This window comes from Anticarsia gemmatalis, chromosome 16 (genome assembly GCF_050436995.1).
Source record: "Anticarsia gemmatalis isolate Benzon Research Colony breed Stoneville strain chromosome 16, ilAntGemm2 primary, whole genome shotgun sequence".
Classification (NCBI taxonomy): domain Eukaryota; kingdom Metazoa; phylum Arthropoda; class Insecta; order Lepidoptera; family Erebidae; genus Anticarsia; species Anticarsia gemmatalis.
In genome coordinates, this window is record NC_134760.1 from 9,742,192 (window position 1) to 9,762,817 (window position 20,626).

Below are 20,626 nucleotides of genomic sequence, written 5' to 3' on the forward strand. Positions count from 1 at the left end.
ACACTTGTGATCCCTGATTTCCTTAAACGAAGCATTTTTATTTCTATACATAATATATATTTAGTAAAACTGGCAAAAGCAATTTAATTTTCCATGTAGTAGAAGCGTGTACTTATTTAGAATCTGAACAGTGGACATTTTCTTTTGTCAGTGCCATCTTTGGATATAAATAAAAGCAGATTGATAAAATAAAATAATTGTAATCATTTCTAATTGCTAAATGAACGTGCGTACTATTTATACAAAGACCTTACCCACCAATGACACCTGAAGCCACGTTTCGTTGATCTAAGTATTAAGTATGTAAGTTATAGATAAAAATAAAATATAATATCCTTAAAGAAAGAAAAAATAACAAAAAAATGAGAATGTATGTCGAGCCTCGTTCGCGTGAAATAAAAACATAACTTTAGCACAAGTTTGATTTCTTCGCTTTTGGCGTTATTTCACTCAATCGAAGCTCGTGTAAAATTTAAATTAAGGCTTTCCTGGCAAAATGCATAGGCGATCGACATTTAAAGATATTGAGACAAATCTTTTGTATGCATAGTGTGTTGATGTGTAAATGGGACTCGATACTGTTGATATTGCGCCGACAACATGATCGTTGATATACAATATACATACATCCACTGGTATTCGCTACACAATGGCAATAAGTTTAATGTAAACACAGTACGGTTAAATAATTATTCTTGCAACGTGTACTATGCCTGTTGATAGGATTTAGATATAATAAATAAAATTAATTATAAAAATCAAGGATTTTTCTTTCACCACCATAGATGTAGTTATAAATTAAAGTCTAGTTTTATTTGAAAATAATTTATTTAAATAAATACATTCATTTATTTATTTCAGTCCTCTTACACTAATAATAGACTGATTTATTTTAGTTTAGAGTCAGTGTTACAATTTCAAGTTGCTGTTGCCGCAGACCAGAACCACGTCACACTCTGTCTTTATCTTTTTAAAGTAAAAAGAAAAGGTGCCATGAGATATTTATCGCCTGGATAAAGAATACTTTTACCTATTACATGATTACTAAAATTGTCACAAAATCTTTGGTGTCACAATATAACAAGTTATGTTTGTAAACTGTATTAGAACTCAACAACTGTCCAAAATATAAAAATAAATGTATATTGATCAACAGTATAATAATTATTGTAGCAGATACAACCAATGTTTCATAATGAACTTGTGACAAGACAAATAGCAACACAATAATTTCACATTAAATGTGCTAAAATTACAATCGTGTACAACTTAAAAATAGACGAATACAATATTATACAGATTTTGTGGAATGAATATCTAAAATCTTACATCTAGCCTCAGAATTGACACCCTGTAACAACCACCTTAGTTAAAGCTATTTCTTGAGTAGAAGACACCATCATCATAGCTTGTATTTGATAACTAGGGGCTTTAAACCTCCTCTTCTCGACTACACCCGTAGCTGTGCCCTATACGTACATTCACAAGAAATTGTAATAATTTTATTAGGAACACGCGATTGCGTGAAGATTTGAGGGTTGTATTGATCGTGGTGGAATAAGCTGTTATAAAACAGGGTATTCCTCGTTACCGCTCAGTACATGCTGAAAAGAGTTTACACACCGAATGTGCGACTTTAATTTAGATGTTCATAGTTATTTAGCAGCGATGTAAGTTAAGTGGGAACACCATAACAGAGCTTATAAACATTTGTAGCGTATCAATACGCCTGCGACGAGAATTCACTTGGTGTGTAAATTCTAATAACTACTTGAAACTCTCTAATGTTCGCTAATGTTCGAAAATAAAGTATTTTCTACTGAACAACTTAAAATACAGCTGAAGTTATTAACTGTTTCTACTTCGCATAATATGAATCTACACAAACAAGGGTAGTTTAGTAAGGCGTAATAACCCCCGCCCTAATCATTTTAGAGCTCACGCAAACCTTAAATTTTACGAGCATCAGTTTTGTTAATGTTTTGAAAGCAATTTTGTGTGCACGCCATATTCACACAATTTAAAGTTGATCAACGCTGTGCCATGTATACAAATTCCCGAGTTTATGTCTAATTAATAATAATAACAGTGATTTAGATAGAAAGTAGAAAATTAGTTATAGTTTTGTTGTCAAGAATTTAAAGAATTTGTCCGCCGTTATGTTGGGCCGGTGGTGTATCGCGGTCCACGTCTCATAAAATATGCATAATTTTGTAGTTGTGTAGCCGTCTAACCTGTTTGAACGTAGTATACTTGACCTCTACGAAACAGAATATGAGACATTAAGCTAACTAATTAGTTTGTTGAAGAAAAAACTCGAGATAATTCGTAATATTAATTACTTAAAAGTCTTAAAACATAAGAAATAATGTCAAGTTGATGAGATGTTTCTTGCATTTTTTTTTTACAATAGGGTGTCCAATTTTACACTTTAGTGGTCGCTTGACTGAGTTTTTGAAGGACCTGTTTACATGCTTATTGCTATTTTACTTGCTATTTTGAGAGTAATGGCAGAAGGCACAGGGATTACACTTATTATAAATTTTATACAATTTAAATGAGTTATAGTTATAACGTTGACTAATTTAAAAGGCAGAAGCAACTAATCAAGCAGTCATAATAAAATTGTTTTTATACAAACAGATTCAGACGAATTGAAGACCTGCTGCTTTTTTGAAGTCTGTGTAAAAGGTTTAGTATGACTTTCCTAACATTTGTGTTCAGAGAGTATTCTCTAAATAAAATTGTTTCCTAAACTGCATTTATATTACATACAAATGAGCATTATAACATATCAAATACTGATTTAGTAAGTACTTGTTTCGTGTGCGTTTCGTTTAGAACATTTTGAATGAACTAAGTGCATAAGTCATGGTAATATCTTAGCGCGTTAAGCTCAAATTACGTTGAGTAAAAATAAAAAAAGTTATACTAAGAGTACTTTAAATTACATGTTTACTACTTTCTAGGATATCTAAAGCACTGATTTTTAATTCAACTTACTGGGGCTACATTATAATAAAACATCATTCATTAGAAAATTGTAAATAAAATAAAAATATCTGAGTTTCTACAATTTCTACCAACGCTGCTTATCATGGTTTGATTGCTAAGAATAACAGAAGTTGAAGGAAATATGACGTAATAGACTCATTAATTAGCCTATATTCAATTGAAAGTACTAAGATGAAATTATTTAAAGATTAGTTTAAAGACGTAAGATGAACTAATATAAAATAAGATACGTCTTTCTTGCGCTAGATACACAACTGCTTTAGTACTAAACGTCGTGTAAGCTAAGTCACTGTTTTGTCAGTTTCAAACGAAAATTACAAAACAGGTGAATTAATTCTTACTTAAACTACATTTAAAACTAAAGCAATGTGATTATAATTACCGTTCAATAGTGAAATTACATCATCTATCTTCATAGGTAGGTGTTTTAGGAGACTTTCATGCCGGTGTCGAGTTGCAGCAGTTGTTTCATCAGCTCGTACGTGGAGAATGACGTGGCCACCATCGGTATCGCTCTTATATAGTTGATGCTCATCCCCCGGTACAGACCCTTCACTATACCGTTCTCGCGGTATATGAGAGTCAGTGTCTTCACCATGCCGGTACTGTTGGATAAAATGTGGTTTAGTAGAGGAAATTTATTAGTAAGTATTTTCATTGTCTGTGTAAGATTGTGTGATCGTAGTGGTACTTTTTGTTGATCACTAAGTTTAAGATATAGTGTTAGTGATTACTTCTAGAAATTACCAGTTGCAGTTATAGTGGTGCAAGGTTTACTCCTTTCATGAGATTATAAAAACATTAGCAAATTGTGGATATAAAATACTATAAAGAAGAATGTGTTTTAGACACACTTTGAAGACTAGGTCGTACAAACCCAGATTATTTTCCTCTTACTGAGTTTGTTAGACCAGAAAAAAAAATCTTTACTTATATAAAACCGTTGCACGGTAGACCATGTTGAAATGTTATTTAGACAGGCGGTTAGACTTCCCAACAAACCATAGGTAATAATTTGCAGTATGTGCATTTGTGCAATAGCATAAAATAACGTTAAGAAGTAGTGGAAAGGTAAAATTAAAATATACAAACATAAAATTGCCTAACACAACCGATATTCAGTCACATAGTCATAAAAGTTAGTTCATATTATTGAGGTATTTACATAATATCTAAAAAAATATACAAAAAATATAACAACCAACCTCCTGTGTTGCCAACACCGTGTGAAACATCATGCAATCAGAAATGTTGCTGCATTAGTATATGTACAATATAATATTTCTAAATACATAGGAAATAGTGCTGTGGAGTAAATAAGGTTATTGTTACAAGTATATTATTAACAGAGCTTATATTATGAGGGATATAATAAATAATATACTTTGCACTAAACAGTCATCATTACTTTTCTTTTCGGTTACACAATAAAGTCGCATTTTCTAACTATGAGCCACCCAAAAGACTGCTTTTAATCGTAACTTGATAAGGGATTAATACTGTCTCGAGTCCAAGTTTTGTTTTTTTTCATTAATATTTAAATAGAAGAATTTTACCGGTTAATGTGTTGCCCTTCAAAGAAAAGCATTATATCACATAGCTTTTTAGATATGTTCCGAAACAGCAAACCTATGCCAGCAAAGGTGATGACTGTTTTGTGAGTGCAAAATGTTACTACTATAAAGGAGTATTGTTACAATATTATTATATTACAAATAGTCTGGTTTACACATTTATCAAGCTTATAAGCCTCTTACAGGGCCATAGTGACTACGATTTTGATTTGTGCGGGGAAAATACAGGGTGTAAATATTGAAGCTTTCAAGTTTATATATTTTTATATAAACTGGTAAGCTTCAATATTTTTAAGAATTCTATCGGACTTAACCACTGGGTAGAGACGACGGGCACCATACTAACGGCACAGGATTTATGGTAGAATAAGCTCTTGGTCGCAGAAAGAAAGGTCCTTCGAAAGATCTTGGGCCCCGTGCAGAGACTCGATGGGAGCTGGCGGATTCGCAAAAATGCCGAAATCGAGGAACTCGTAGCCAATCCTAACATCATAGGAGAAATAAAAGCTCACAGACTCCGTTGGCTCGGCCACGTTGAGAGAATGCGAGAAGATCGTAGTGTTAAGAGAGCGTACTTAGGTCGACCGACAGGACGACGCCCTGTCGGGCGCCCAAGATACCGCTGGAAGGATGTAGTGGAGGCAGATCTGAGGGAGCTTCAAGCCGGGGATTGGCAAGAAGTGGCCAAAGATCGGGCAAAGTGGCGTTCTCTCGTGTCGGAGGCCAAGACACATTTTGGGTCGTTGAGCCAACGGAGTAAGTAAGTAAGTAAGTACTATCGGACTTACAAAAAATCAAAAAGCATTACATATTTGTAAGGCTTATGTACTCATTAAAATCAAAATCGCCACTGTTTCAAGGGGACTTTTTCATGATCAAGTAAATAGGTACGACAACAACTTTAGTTTTCGTTCATATCTACAGCCATCAGACGTTGTTAATTTGTAACATGGCGGACTAATACCGTGTCCGTTCATTACATATTATAAAGTTTTTTACAGTCATACTTTAAAACTTTTGTGTTGTATGTTTACATTTCACTGGCCGTAGTCACAGACTGATTTAGAGTAACCTGAGCCATTCTGCGACATTCTACGCTAAAATGCGTTTTCGCGATAATAATTATATATATTCCTATATTATGTTATTTAAGTTTTTAACAGTCTGTAGACAATGAACGGAGCATAACACCGATATAACACCTATACATAGTAGATAGTGGTAGTTATGTATTACATACCCGAATTTGGCGGTGTGCGGGTCCATGCAGGCGAGCTGCATGCGGCGGCGCGTGACGTCGAGCGGGTACGACACGGACTGCGCCACGGCGCCCGCCAGGCCGCCGCACACCAGCTTGCCCGGCACCGTCAGTACTAGACCACCTGGAATATAGAATTAACAATATTAAAACGCTAATTGGAACTGTCCCACTTCTAGTATGGCTTACAATTAGAGCGCCTGGGTGGTGTGGTTTTAGTCACCAAGTTGGATAATTAAAGACTTTCTTTAACACGTTGAATGCCGTGGCATTCATATGTTGTATCCCACTATATTATTATGTTCTGTTTGGCAGAATAAAATAAATCAATAAATGGTCAAATTTTGTGAAGAATTTAAATCTGCTTATATTATAAGAACTCTTTAAAGGAGTTTGAAGGTAAACAGCAAGCAAGATCTTAATAACGATATTTTTTTACAAACTGCGGTTGCATACAGTATGTATATTTTCCAATTGATTGTCTTTAATAAGTAGTAAACATACCCACTATACTCATAGTATTAAGTATCGCGTAAAATTAGAATTGTCACACATTAGCAATATTCCCACGCAATGTCAAGTATATCATTTGCATTATAAGCTCAAAAGCATTAAATAGAACTACATTCTTGTACAAGCTCAGACAAAAAAACTCAAACTGCTTTTATACTCGTATATAGGTTTGCAGATATACCAACTCCAGATACTTTTAAATTAACCAGTTCTAGCGACGTTGGTCGACATTTAACAAGCATTGTCCACGACACAGTGCGTCAATATATAACAATGTCAAGTGTAGTGCATTCACGATGCGTGCGATGCGTGAACAGCATGTGCTGTGAATTCAGATCGTTTATAACTGATTGAATGGCAAACGTACGGCTCGATGTTTAATGGTAAGGATTCTTGGGTATTTCTATTTACCTATAAGGCTACTGTAGTTTAAAGTTATATGTATTTACACGGAACCTTAGTTCAGTTCTCCATTAATATCAGTAATTAATTATTAATATTGATTAAATATTTTATCGATTTACGACTTCTTAACTGAAGAAAACCCTTTCGAGTGCCTGAAAAATATTCTGGGGTCATCAAGTAGTTTGGACACTAGTTTAATACGGGATCTCATTAGTTAAGTATTCAGATGCCAGTGATGAAATTAAGAAAATAATGAGACTGTCAATCTGACTATAGTCCGACAACTAAGTAAAAAGCCTTGGGTTGGACGATTTTTCTAGATAGTAGTAGTCCACACTGCTGTGTTTTTCTTAAAGAACACCGTCAGCTGCATAAGTCTGTGAGTCATTGATATTCTAAATTCAGTTTTTTGTATACCTCGGACAGCCACGAATCTTGAGCAGAATGTTTTCTACTAAGTCGTTGGTATACTATACCAACAACTTACTAGAACATACCTATAATACTATAATGTATGACGTATGTACCTGTATTCCTCTCGCACTTCCGGCACAGCGAGGTGGGCATGTACTTCATGCAGAGGAACTTGAGCGACTCGAAGCAGTAGAAGGAGAAGCCGGCGTACGGCACCATCCCGCACAGCGTGGGCACGAACCCGCGGTACAGCGCGCGGATACCGCCCTCCTAGAACATCACACAGGGCAACATTACTATAATTTATTATAGCTATTTTGTTAGAATGCAACAGTATGTGTTTTATCACATTTTAAAGCAACCTGTTAATCAATAATTCTGAAAACGTTTTATCATTATTCTTCTAACAGTATCAAGCATCATCTTCACGTCAAACATTGTTTCTATGGAAATATCTTAAACTTATGGGTGTTTTTAAATCGACTGTTTCATATAAATCTGACGGACCGCCGCTACTGTTGTCCGGATAATTTGACAGTATGTATTCAATATTTCTAGCCTATGATAATCTATGGTAGGTTCGTTTTTTTTAATGTAATAATTATAATAAAGCAATCAATTTAGGCCCGGAGCCGGTTATCGCTTTCACCAAAAAAGCGTTATAGCGTTAGCGTTAGCATGCCAAGGCATACCTATTTTTCGACAGTCTGTTCTTAAATGTTGGAATATCCTGCCGATGCTGTTAATGAGGGCCTTAGTTACAGATAAGTTAATCATTACCGTGCGGAACATAGTGACGGCAGCATGCGCGATGCCGGTGTAGCGATGCTCGCCGGTGATCTGGAAGGCGAGGCGCGCGCGGATGGTGTCGAGCGGGTACGTGAGCGTCACGGCCGTCACGCCCGCCGCCGCGCCCGCCACGAACTTGTCGCCGTGCTGCACCACCGGGATGTGCACGCGGCTTAGGTACTGGAATATACCAATCAAAAGTTTACTTACATACATACAAACACACATACATAATAACACGCTTTTTCCTAGAAGGGTAGGCAAAGACCAAAATCCTTTAGTTATACTTGTATATCGGATACATCTTAGGTTACAGTGCCAGAGGCGGGACGACTTAGAGACTTTGATAATTAATTGAAATTGGGCATGCAAAGCAGATGAGAGAGACAGTTGGAAAGAAAAAGGAAGGTTTTTGCCCAGCAGTGGGACTGTTTCTAGGTTAATAGAAAAATGTCTTTACCGAAACGAAAAATGTCTATACCGAAATTCAAGATAGTGCCGGAAAGACGAGGTGTTTTTTTTTGCGCAAACCTACGTAGGTACTTAGTAAGATGATAAATGGAAATATCACCAAACAATAATTTAACATGATTAATGCATGGTTTTGTCATGAAAAACAACAACATGGTATTTCTGAAACCACAAAATCGTGTGCTACCTCTTATCATAGCAGGTGCTTCATAATATTTGCATTATGTTATTAATTAGATACACAAACCGATAAGTATGTTTGCGTTATAATTTGCAACTTAAATATTGGGAATTTGAGCTTCTATGTTTAACTATGATAATCCGGCTAGCAACTAAAGATTGTTTTGAATAAAACACGCCCAATATCTCTTCGAAATATGTACTACGTGGCTTGCTAACTGACCATTCGATAGACGAATACATACATTTTCTCTAACCTAAAATTAAACCTAAAATTAGCAAGTACGTAGATTTTATTGAAAATCCAGACTACATATGTTTTTGGTATCATTAAGTCGAAGTACTGTATTCGACGAAATACTGTTTACAGAGTGGCCCATCATGTCTACAAATCAACAATAGGCCAGTTGCATAAATAGAGACTGTAAGTCACTTTAATAACATAGGTAGATTCTAGAATACTTAATGTATTTTGAAACATGCCTAGACTCAGAAATACAAATAAACAAACTCAAAAATCAATATAAATTTAATTACCTATCACAAAGGTAATTCAAGTATCCGCAAGTTATTGCGAGGAAGTGATTTACCGCTAGGAGTTCCGGTTCGGTAACATTTCGCACTGGGTCAGAGGCTCAGCGTATACATACGTACTTATATACATACGTAGTCGGTAGTCGTACTAATATGGTACAACCACACTCTCTCTTTCGTAAGGTCAGCGAGGTTTTGTTTGCGGTCAAAACCTGACTTTTTGACGCTTTTGCTTTTATACTTATGGCCGATTTATTCATTTGAAGGAAATTTTGCAATTTCAACATAAATATTTGTCGTATAATACTCCGGTCAATTTAGACATTTGACCCACGACAAATTCAGGGGAAGCTGAAAATTCTTAAAATTGTTTAAATTATTATTATAAACATTGTCTTAAAAGTCCCAACCGATCCCATGTAAGGAAAAAATTTTAGCGGGGTAATAAGGTCCAAAAAATGAGATTTTCGCGATTTTCTTGAAAACGGTAAGTTTTATCGCAAAATTACCCCAGACATAATTTGTAGATCAGGGAATTTCCTATAAAAAAGGTCAATAATTTTTTCCCTAAAAGCCACCGCTTCTGAGATATAACGATGCAAAACCTCTGGAAAAGGATTATGTATTGAGAACCATTCCAAAAGTTTTCGTAAGTCTTTAGCATCTTTTTTTACTCGTGAATCACTTGCATCAACATGCTGCTCGGTCGTATCCATCCTAACATTAGCCAGATCTTCTAATTTTTCACAAACTGTATTCATTGCATGCATACTATAAACCCATTTACTTATGACACTCTGTTTTGTGCTTCTTCCTCGAGCAATACCTCCATCTGTCTTCATAGCTTTCATCATAGACTGCTCAATTACCATGTCCGTTGAAGTGCCACAGCTTAATTTGTCTGAACGTCTCACAGTGAAGAATCCTTCTGAAAATTTTTTATAGACTTCAGGATCTATGAAATTCTCTAATTGTGGCATATCCTGCAAGTATAGGTGTGCAGACTTAGCATACGGAAAATGTCCAGACGCGTGAAAGTAAGGAAGCATTTCTTTGACGCAGTTTAAATGAGCTTTCCAATCCCCCATACGTTCAGCTCTTAAAAACTCTTTAAGAATTGAAACCATATAAAAATATTGAATCCAAAGTTTCGCTGTTGGTCCTCGTTCCTCATAATCCTTAAGTTTTTAATTCAGTTTATTAAGTAAAGCTCCAGATATTTCATCATTTTCAATATCATTGTATGAAAAAATTTTATCTACTATAATTTCGATATTAATTATTAAATCAGCATCCATGATGTCATCGATTTCAACTTCTTTTAATATTATAATTGCTAAAGCAAGTTGAAGTAGTGTATGAGTGTATTATGACGCTCGCAATTTTTTGCATCGTTATATCTCAGAAGCGGTGGCTTTTAGGGAAAAAAATATTGATACCTTTTTTATAGGAAATTCCCTGATCTACAAATTATGTCTGGGGTAATTTTGCGATAAAACTTACCGTTTTCAAGAAAATCGCGAAAAACTCATTTTTTGGACCTTATTACCCCGCTAACATTTTTTCCTTACATGGGATCGGTTGGGACTTTTAAGACAATGTTTATAATTATAATTTAAACAATTTTAAGAATTTTCAGCTTCCCCTGAATTTGTCGTGGGTTTACTGATTTTTTGGTCTAATTTGACCGGACTATAAAGGTTTTCTCGCGGTGCAACAATGGAGGGTCAGTAAGCTATGAGTCTAGTGTTTAACTTTTATAAGGGGATTTGATGGGACACAAAGTAGTTTATAAAACCTATCACGTTGGTGAGGAAGAAGTAGGAAGGTATTGTTCATTCTTTTATTTATAATACAGGAAACAAAGTACCTATATTTTGTAAATAACATAATCTGACATTTTGTTTTTAATTATTGTAAAAGATAAACATGTTTGTCTACTTCCTTATATTGCGAAACTTAAGGAAAGGTGTAAATACATTGGGTGGCATTTTGTATAAAAGTTAAACATAAGTAATTATTGTTTTCTTAAGTATTTTGTAAAAAAGTGTATGCCAACTAAAGTTTATACAATTCGATTGAACTGAGCACTTGACTACATATGGTAATGTACGGATTTTATCGTTTAAACCCGTACACAAAAACGAGTTATAGTACTTAATAATTTAGGAGTTTTTACAGGCAAGTTACTTAACATTTGTGAATGACTTTTGTCTACAATACAAGTTAAGGATTTAAGACAATACATTTTACCAAGAAATAACCCAGACAATAATGTATGAGACTAAGTAAAAACTTCAGTCTCTCGTACCTAGTAAGTAACCGGAAAAAATAACTGGTTTCATCCTCAACAGGAAACTATGTAGTCATATTTGTTCCTTCTCTTATTCTAAGCTTTGGAAAGGGACGGACAAATATTTTAGTACCGTTAGAATACAGCTCATTGCTGTAGTAACTACTGTTTATGTGGTTAAAATCTTTTTTATTTAAGATGACTAAAACTTTCTATAATTTGGCTTTTGTCAACCCAGTGCTGACGTGCTGGGAAAAGGTCTTTTCAAATGATTTAAATTCTTGTTGAAAAATAACTCGACAACTTAAATAAATTATCGTTACTCAAAATATTGCCTACTTACCTGCATAAATTTCTCATACTTATTTTTAGGGACATAATATTGCAAAGATATAGGTCGAAGTGTATTTAATACACTTAGGTTTCGCCAATAACAATCGCAAATCTCAAAAGTTAGTCCTATGTAATATTATAATTATTGCCATAAATTACTTATCTAATATTGTAGAAATAATTTCATTTAACAAATAGTAAGTAGTAAAAACATTTTACGAGCGTTATATTTTATCTCGTACAAGTTATTTAATGGCAAACAATTTGTAAACTTTACAGCGTCTTGAACAAGGAGGTTACTCTTTAACGGTGATGAACAGTTACAGTCAACATCACATTACCAACGAATTACAGAGATAAAGACAGAGAATCTTATGTAGATCTTAATCTAATGGCTTTTATACTTAGAAAACCATTTGAGAATATAATTTTGTGGCTTTTTTGAGGACATTTGTGGACACCATTAATGCCCGGTTTCTGAGGCACATTTTGCGGTAGTTTATCTATTTAAACAGTTTTTTTTATATGAGTTTAAACGCTATTAGATAGATAAACTATAACGCTAAATGAAGGGACCACAGAAACCGGGAATAATGGCGGAATTATATTTTAAATGTTGTCGCATACGTTGATTGTAAGTTTTGCAACATTCAGCGACGTGAAACGTCGCTTTTGCTGCACTATTACGTACGTTTGTGTGTCTATTTGGCTACGATCATCAAGTATCTGTATAGACTCAAACTGATGCTTAAGTAAGTAACAAAAGGTTTATAAAGATCCGTATTCTGTTTTTAGGACCGTATTATAAGACTGGTAAACAACTTACAAGCACAGTTTCAAGAACCTACTTTAGTATAAAGAATTACCTAGTAGTAATTGATGTTTTTTCTATTATTTTGGGAAACATAATCTTACGTCTGCCATTTAAAGCTACGACAACAGTCTTAACGCTTATCTTAAACCTCATTAATGCACATTTAGTCGATAAGAAAAAAACATTTTTTTTCGATAAAGTACGAATCACAAATGGAGAGAAAGTGACATGAAAAAATGATGATTCCATTGTACCAAATTGAAGGTCAGTCAGTCATTCAGTGTTTGTCAGAGCAAGGTGCGTCTGCGCATCGTTGCGTGTGCCACATAACGGTCGCCGGCCCGACGAGTCTCCGCACCGGTTCCAATGAAAGTGAACCTGAGGCCCACTGAATGAGGAACCTACTTTGCAGATGAGAAAACCACAATGTAGTCGCGAATATTTTACGATTGATGTTGTATGACTTTATGCTTTTGGATATTCAACTGATGGTTTTTTTTTAATTGTTTGTTTGGCTGTAGTGTGAGTGAAGTAGTAGAAGTGGGCTGAAAGTAGATGAATTTCGAGTGTATGTTTGTACATATAATATTCTTTGGTTATGGTTTTGAAACCATTTTAATCAGACATATCTTGGACCATAAGAATTAGGCTGAAATACATACAAAAAATCACGCTTTCTTCCCATTGGGGAAGAAATTAGGCTACAATTTCTATAGCAAAACTGCTTTCTCTAATTTAAACTATGGTAGATATAACGGGCGTAATATTAAAACCTCTATTTCGTTCTTTAAACTTTCCTACAAATTCCTTTGCGATGAAGAAATTGGATAAACATAGAATCTCGGCTAAGACTTTGGACCTTGCAAAATATTTTGAACCGGCGCAAACATTTGTTTACAAATACGTGAGACATTCTTTATCTTATCAGTCTAGTCACCGAATATTTGGGAGTTTAAAGTATAAGTTGAACAATGTATAAATGAGACACTTTGTCTGATGATAATGACAATAGCCAATAGAACAGATAAAATCCGTCATATTCTTTGACGTTTAAGGGCAAGGCAAACAGGCATTAAATGCCTAAGGAAACCAGTTTAGAAGAAAAAAGATATAAGATATAAATATAGCTGAAAACATTACCTAGGTCAATAACATAGTTTGAATGTTTAAAATCTGAACACGAGTGCACAAATAGGTATGACTGGTGCAAATGTAAGGAGGTTTATACTTTGCAGTGGATGGAGAGAGATAAAAATGATGGTTGCTATTCAAAGAATATTCTCCTACAAAGTTTTGCAAGATAAACATTTTATGTTGCGGATGTCATTCGTCAATCTTATGAAATCCTAGCGCAGGATGCTGGGTGTATGTGAGGTCTAGACAGTTTTAGACGTAATAGTGTACCCGCCAGTGCCTAGGCCGCCTAGGGCCTACAGTGGCTTCATCGGGAAGCAACGTAATACACAAGCAACTCTATTAGCCAAAGATTTGAAAGCAGTTGTTTATCTAAACTGTTCCCAAAAGAAATAAAAATAGTGAATATTGCGTGGATAAAGTAACCCATAAATAAACCTGTCTCTTTGTCGTTCTCAATAAAATAGACAGACACGCTGTCCTACTTACGATACGAAACTTTTTCGGGAACCGCTTTTTCAAACTTTACTTTTCTCAATATATTTATGTTAAAAAATCTATAAATTATTGGATCCTTGTAGTATGGAATAAGGTAGGTACTAATACTTTGGCCTTGCGTTCTGTTGTCATTTATCGCTTGTCAAAATAAAAAATATAAACGCAAAAAACACCGATTTCTTGGAAAAAGATCAGGTGCTACTAGTAGTACTCGTAACCAGATGTCCTGTATGACAAAGACGTATAATGCGAATGAAGCAAAGGAAGTTTGTAAGGGTCGTATCGAGTGGCGTTCTCTGGTATCTACCTAGTGCCTATGCGAAAAAGGTGTGATTTTATGTATGTACATATGTCATTGTATGTAATACAACAGGTGATATATCTTCCCGACAGAATGAATTATATCTCTGCCGGCCCTGAACTTGAGACCGAGTAGGGTATGCAATATAAATAGATATTGAAGAAATAGATCGTCTGAATTAACTACGTCCTCTTGGCACCACGCGATATAGTGACGAAAGTGTTGTCGTTACGCTTCATTATCATGAAGAAAATCAGAGAAATGGTGGATATTGTGGTAAAATTGTCGACGTTTTTTGGGAGTCATGTCGATTTATGACAGTATTTTTTTGGTATTTCAGAAGAGAAGGGGTCTTGAAAGATTTTTTTGCAGAAATTTTGCATATGTTCAATATTAATTAGCCGTATATTATAAGCAGTTACTAAATAAAACAAGAGACTAAGGGGCCTGGAAATTTACAAGTGAGACACTGCAAACGTCTACCTATCAAATAGAATGAAAAATTGGACATCGTTTCCGATCTGTATGATTTGTTATGTGTGGCATTTGGCAACGGTAGAGGTGAAGGGACTACCTTAATATCAACACTGTATTCTACTCTTCGTTAAGCTTCGTGGACTTATAACACAATTTGATGAAGAGAGCACTTAGCAGGTATCAGGATGTCCATATTTTTTGAAAACAGGTTACCGCTGGACCCGCTCTAAAATGCAACAATCATTTTTGCAACCGTTTCCACGTAACATCAAGAAAACAGTCTTGACTCATGCAAAACAATTTCTATAGCGCCAGACTAAAAACAATAAACCCGGTTGAATACTAGTCATAGAATTGTACATAATTACGTGTATATTTATTCATACTTACTATTTATTTAACACATACCTATTCGGTTTCGAAGCTAGCGTTTTTACGACGTAACTAAATACACTACACACTAAGTTTACGGCTAATCTACGATGTGTGGAGCATATAAATGAGGAAGGTATTTGATTGGCAATCGCACCTATTTGAGCTGGGATTTTTCGTTGGTTAAACTGTGAAATAATGGCAACTATCGGCTGTTATAGAAGTTGTTATAATGCAGGTATTAACTGTTTGGAAGGCGTTGCATTGTGTGAGAAGAAATGTTTCAAGTTTTTTTATTTAGGCGTCGATCAAACCAGTGTTTAAGTGGTGCGGCTCATCATATTCCTCCGAGTCAAAGCATAGACAATTTTTTGACTGGCCCATTTGATGCTATGAAGTGGCACGTTATGTTTCGGCCGACTGCTATTGAAATTAACTTCTGATCTAAGTAAAACTATCAAAAAGCTAAAAGCTTCTCGGAAACGAGATATACTCACAATGACTCACATACTTTCTACCAAATAGTTCTTAGAATGTTTGTTTCAGGTAGCTGTTTGGTCTAGAATTCAACCAATTCAACTTATCTGCAAATTATTTATTTTAAAACCGTAACCCGTACCTATTTTTCGCTTCTGTTTATTCATCGCATCTGGTAAGATTTGAGAAATAAATCACACTGCGGGAATGCAGACGTTATGAACTCGAGAATCTAGATCTAGCAATGGGAATTTTAACCTAGCGATGCAGACTGGCTGTTATTGATTATGATATGACGTAAATAATATTGATTTTTATAATTAGTATTTGAAGCAACGCAGTACCACCTCCAACATTTATAAAACTGGCCCCATACAATAAAGTTACTACCATATGAGAAGTATGGAAACCATGATTACATTTCAAACACACATTCATTTAACTGTTAAACAAGATTTTATGTATAAAAAAACTACATTTCCTAGCCTTAAAGAGGTTTAGGCTAGGAAATGTAGTTCTTTTATACGTAGAAACCTTTGTACTAATATACCTTTCAAACATCAGAATAGTCGTTAAGCCATGTCATGTCTCGGGCGGCTTCAACAACTTTGACACTAGGTTGACCACTAACCTTACGATGGATAGATAGACATCAAAACTCACCTTTTTATAAATTTCGAAACTAGTGAACTGCGTGGCCGCATACGGGAATATCCTGACCATTTGCGCTCCATTCCCCTTGTACAACGCTATGAGTGATTCGTTCTTCACAATGGCTGCCAGTCCCCCGACGACGCCGTGATGTTTGTAATGAGAGGATTGCGCTTGTAGCAGTATTTTCATTCGGTCGAGTGGAGCTACTGTTGTTTTAGCGCACATACCCGCTACACCTGAAAACATTATGTACTGTTATTGCATTTGTTACAATGTTTCCTTGTTGGATAGATATACCAACGCCAAAAGCTGATCTAGAATTTAACTCGGAGGAGGGGGTAGATTGGTATTGGGGCGAAAGGGCTTGAATAATAGCTTCAACCGGTACCAAATTTGAGTGAAAAATCGTAAGCTTGGGAAAGCGGGGTGCAGGATTAAAAATGAATTGTGTAGTTGTCTTTGAGATTAAACACGTAAAAGTACAAGATAAGAAAGTTCTATACTATACTTATGTGATTCACGCTAGTATGTGTTCCGCAAGGTAATCAAACCTGCGATACCCGGTGCAATGATACTGACGCGTCGCTACTTTTGCGACAAACATGCCGTTAAATTATTGATTTGTTATTCTGCTAGATATTGTAAATTATAATATCCAAACTACATAAAATACACTGACATCTATTAATTATGGATTTTCCGAAGTATAATTTTACATGACTCATATGGTATAATAGTTATGGTGGTCGCCACCCCACAGTCATTATCATAGTTTATTATGACTGGATATCTGGTACCTATAACAGACTTTATATAATGAATATTTAATTTGAAACAGTCATTAGAGTTAGGTAAAGACTGACAAATCAATACCTGCCTAAAACTAACATGAGTGTTTTGAAATGAAATGAAAATAAATGAATGAAATGAAATGAAAATAATTTTATTGTTGGCAATAAACAAATACATACAATAAAAAAAAGAGAACAATATGTGCACGTATTGCCAACAATGAGGCCCTTATTCAGCTATATGCTGCAATACCACGAAGATATTGCAGCGCTGGTTTTCAATGAGAGCCTCATTTTGAGCGATACTGTTACTTATCTGGTTACTACAGCAAGTATTAGGTCTTACTTAATATTAATAATAATAAATAATTGAACAATGATAATTAAAACAAAAGTACCAGTTTTCAGGTCATCTTCAGTAAATAAATCAATAAAAAATCAAAAAATAAGTAGACAATGACTAACATTATTAGTAAGGTCTGTTTGAGTTTAGTTATTTCTGTCTCTTATGAATAATATTTAGTTCTAGTGTTCATTTAAATCTAGTAGGTATCTAAAACTTTTAACTCTCAAATTGCTTGTTTTGTTTATAATTTAATATGGGTAATACCCATTGGGTATTAATGGTTACATGCATTTTACCTTATTTTGAAGGTACTTAGGTAAATTTTACTGATTGGTACAGACTTATGCCCTAATTGTTGTACACAGCACAGCACAGCACTGTTTGACAATAAAATACATAATAATATACAGAATGGGTAAAAATATGAGTCATGAAGGAAAACCACTTTAAATACTGAAGATGACTTGATTCACTAGGAAAATACACACTTTTTTCACAAATAAAAATACATAACTCCATCTATGATTTTAGAGCATGACTCACATGGACCGGGAATCTTTGAAAACATATTTATGGATGTGAATGAGGCATGGGAAATTTGTAAGGATCGTACCAAGTGGTGTTCTTTGGTCTCTGTCTACCTCTATGGGGAAAGGGGTCAATATTATGTATGTATGTTTTCTTTTAGTATATAAATATATACCTGTACCTAATATTAGTTTTCATACTGTAGTACTAGAGAGGTTTTATAAAATGAGTTTTATCTTATATGTATAATGTATAATGGTTTAATCAATACAATCTCTTATCTAAAACAACATTAGTTGTTTGATGTGGATTAAGATAGCTGATAAGAAATCTACTGTAAATTTACAATATGGGATGCAATAATAGTTACTATTACTTCCTGAAAAAGAGATGTTAAACAATTAAATGTCTTTTAGATAATATATTTATACAGCATTCTCTGCTCTCTGCCTAACCCTATTAGAAGAAGGTGTGATTTTATGTGTGTATGTAATCAAACAACAAAACTGACACATACTGCTCTAAGGTATTGCAATTAAAATTTTTAAATGCAAATGCTTTATAGTATTTGCATATGATGGGCTAATGAAACCTAGCTTATACTAGGATATAGAATTTTTTGGGGTAGGTAAATACTGTTTTCTCTTATAGAATAATAAATAAAATCTGAATTTTAATACAATTGTATTGATTTTAGTTAATACCAGTTATAATAATATACTTTGTTTTGTATTTAATTCCTTGGTAAATTGATAAAAACAGAGCTGAGCTTAGTTGTGATAATTCATGAGACATCTATTTTGTGAAAAGATAATAATTTATATTTTAAAACTGTTTATCTCAATACCTAAATGTATTTTTATCTATTGTATTTTGACCTTATTCCAAACTTTTATAGATTAAAATAGGTTAGGTAAATAAAAGGTTTGTCAAATAGATAAATATTTTATGTTAAAATTATATAAATAATTTAGGGTTTTTAACTGATGATAGTAATATAATAAAACTTACCTCCAGCCAACAAATTCTTGAGTATAAAATCCATATCGCTCTTTTGTTCCATTTTCAATGCCATTTTCACTCAATTCTAAAATATAAGGATATTATAACAGAAGTGTAATAATTTAATTGTTTCCACTGAACCGTCACATTAGTATGCAATTATTTGATAGAAAACCAACAGTTCACACCATAACACGCTTTCGAATGTCGAACTAATTTATTCAAAGTACAGACGTGCACCACACATATCTTGACGATACTTTACACGACATCTGTTGGTACTTTCACCGTTGCTTATTAGAAAACTTTTATTCAAACAGCCGCCGAGCTAGCGGACGAGGAGCCGAGCGCACGGCTTCACGCGAAGAGCCTCACTCCAATTTGAATGTTCAAAACTCGTATTTATCATCTTGCTTGTGATGTTTAGCAGTCAGCTGTTGTTAATGCCACTTTTAGAACGTATTTCTGATGCTCTTATAGTTTATTATGATTGCCTGAGTGATTTCTTAGGTACTGTGTGTATCGTCTATTACAAAAACATGTAAATATTATTTATATTGCGTAAGAAAACTGCAGCATTTTAGTTTTTCCGAAAATCTAGACTTAATTTTGAAATTTGCTATTTTCCCGATGTGACGTTGTCATAATGACAGTTGATAGCTTGCTGTCAATGTCAAGTAGGTTAGCCTTGTCGATGGTCATAAAAGTACATGTTCCACGGTGCAGCCGTGGTTAAACTATGGTACTAGGTACCTATTTAGAGCAAGGGTCCGCTTTGATTACTTAAAATATTATACAACCATCGTGCGATCCTATAGACCATCTCATATGGAATTATTTTGCAAATACTTATTATTATTATGTATAAACATTTTAGAAAATATCATGGAAGAAAATACGCATAGACAAGTACAATAGACAACATAGCATAGATCTCAGACGATGGGAGGAGGTTGATTGGGGGATTGACCTCCAACGTCTGTCCCTCCTCGGCCGGAGGCAATAGACTGTAGTCGCTGAAACTTTGTATAAAACGAGGAAAATGCAGACTATTACGCTTGTTATACCTGAAGGTTTAGACAGGATGCGTATGAAATACACCTATCGCCTTTCGGGATTTGGGGAACAATGAGCGTATTGTCGTTTACCGGGCACTTTACCAAGCTTCGGGCTACTATTTAGAGCCTTTAGAAATATTAAAGTTATTTGAAATATAAATTAAAACATACCAATAACTCTTTGCTCGACCCGGAAATCGAACCCCAGGCTTCACGATCAGCTGTCGAGGAAATGCATTGTAATTTATCTGAAAATTGTATTATTATCATGATGTGTTCCTATTTTATATTGTTTATAATAGAAATAAATTTTACATAGGTACTGTATACAAACATTCAGAAAATCATGCTGTTGTTCTCACTACTACCGTAGTGAGACAGAGAGACAGAGAGAA

The 20,626-nt window shown here is 34.5% G+C and overlaps 1 protein-coding gene across 1 annotated transcript; it reads right to left on the reverse strand.

The window, feature by feature from the left end:
- Nucleotides 1-809: 809 nt before the first annotated feature.
- Nucleotides 810-19,807, reverse strand: LOC142979413 (solute carrier family 25 member 16-like). Its single transcript, XM_076124300.1, has 6 exons — nucleotides 19,183-19,807; nucleotides 16,516-16,742; nucleotides 7,960-8,148; nucleotides 7,293-7,449; nucleotides 5,830-5,971; nucleotides 810-3,620 (listed from the first exon to the last, which is right to left on the reverse strand). The coding sequence occupies exons 1-6, from the start codon at nucleotides 19,244-19,246 to the stop codon at nucleotides 3,443-3,445; spliced, it is 957 nt and encodes a 318-aa protein (XP_075980415.1). The 5' UTR covers nucleotides 19,247-19,807; the 3' UTR covers nucleotides 810-3,442.
- Between the last annotated feature and the right edge of the window lie 819 nt (nucleotides 19,808-20,626).

Bases quoted from the DNA above. Each gene is read 5' to 3' on its own strand.
- LOC142979413 (XM_076124300.1), bottom strand. From the start codon at position 19,246: ATGGCATTGAAAATGGAACAAAAGAGCGATATGGATTTTATACTCAAG. The intron at 8,149-16,515 runs GTGAGTTTTGAT...GGTATATTCCAG, and splicing joins GTTTCGAAATTTATAAAAAG to TACCTAAGCCGCGTGCACAT. The intron at 7,450-7,959 runs GTAATGATTAAC...GTGATGTTCTAG, and splicing joins CCGTCACTATGTTCCGCACG to GAGGGCGGTATCCGCGCGCT.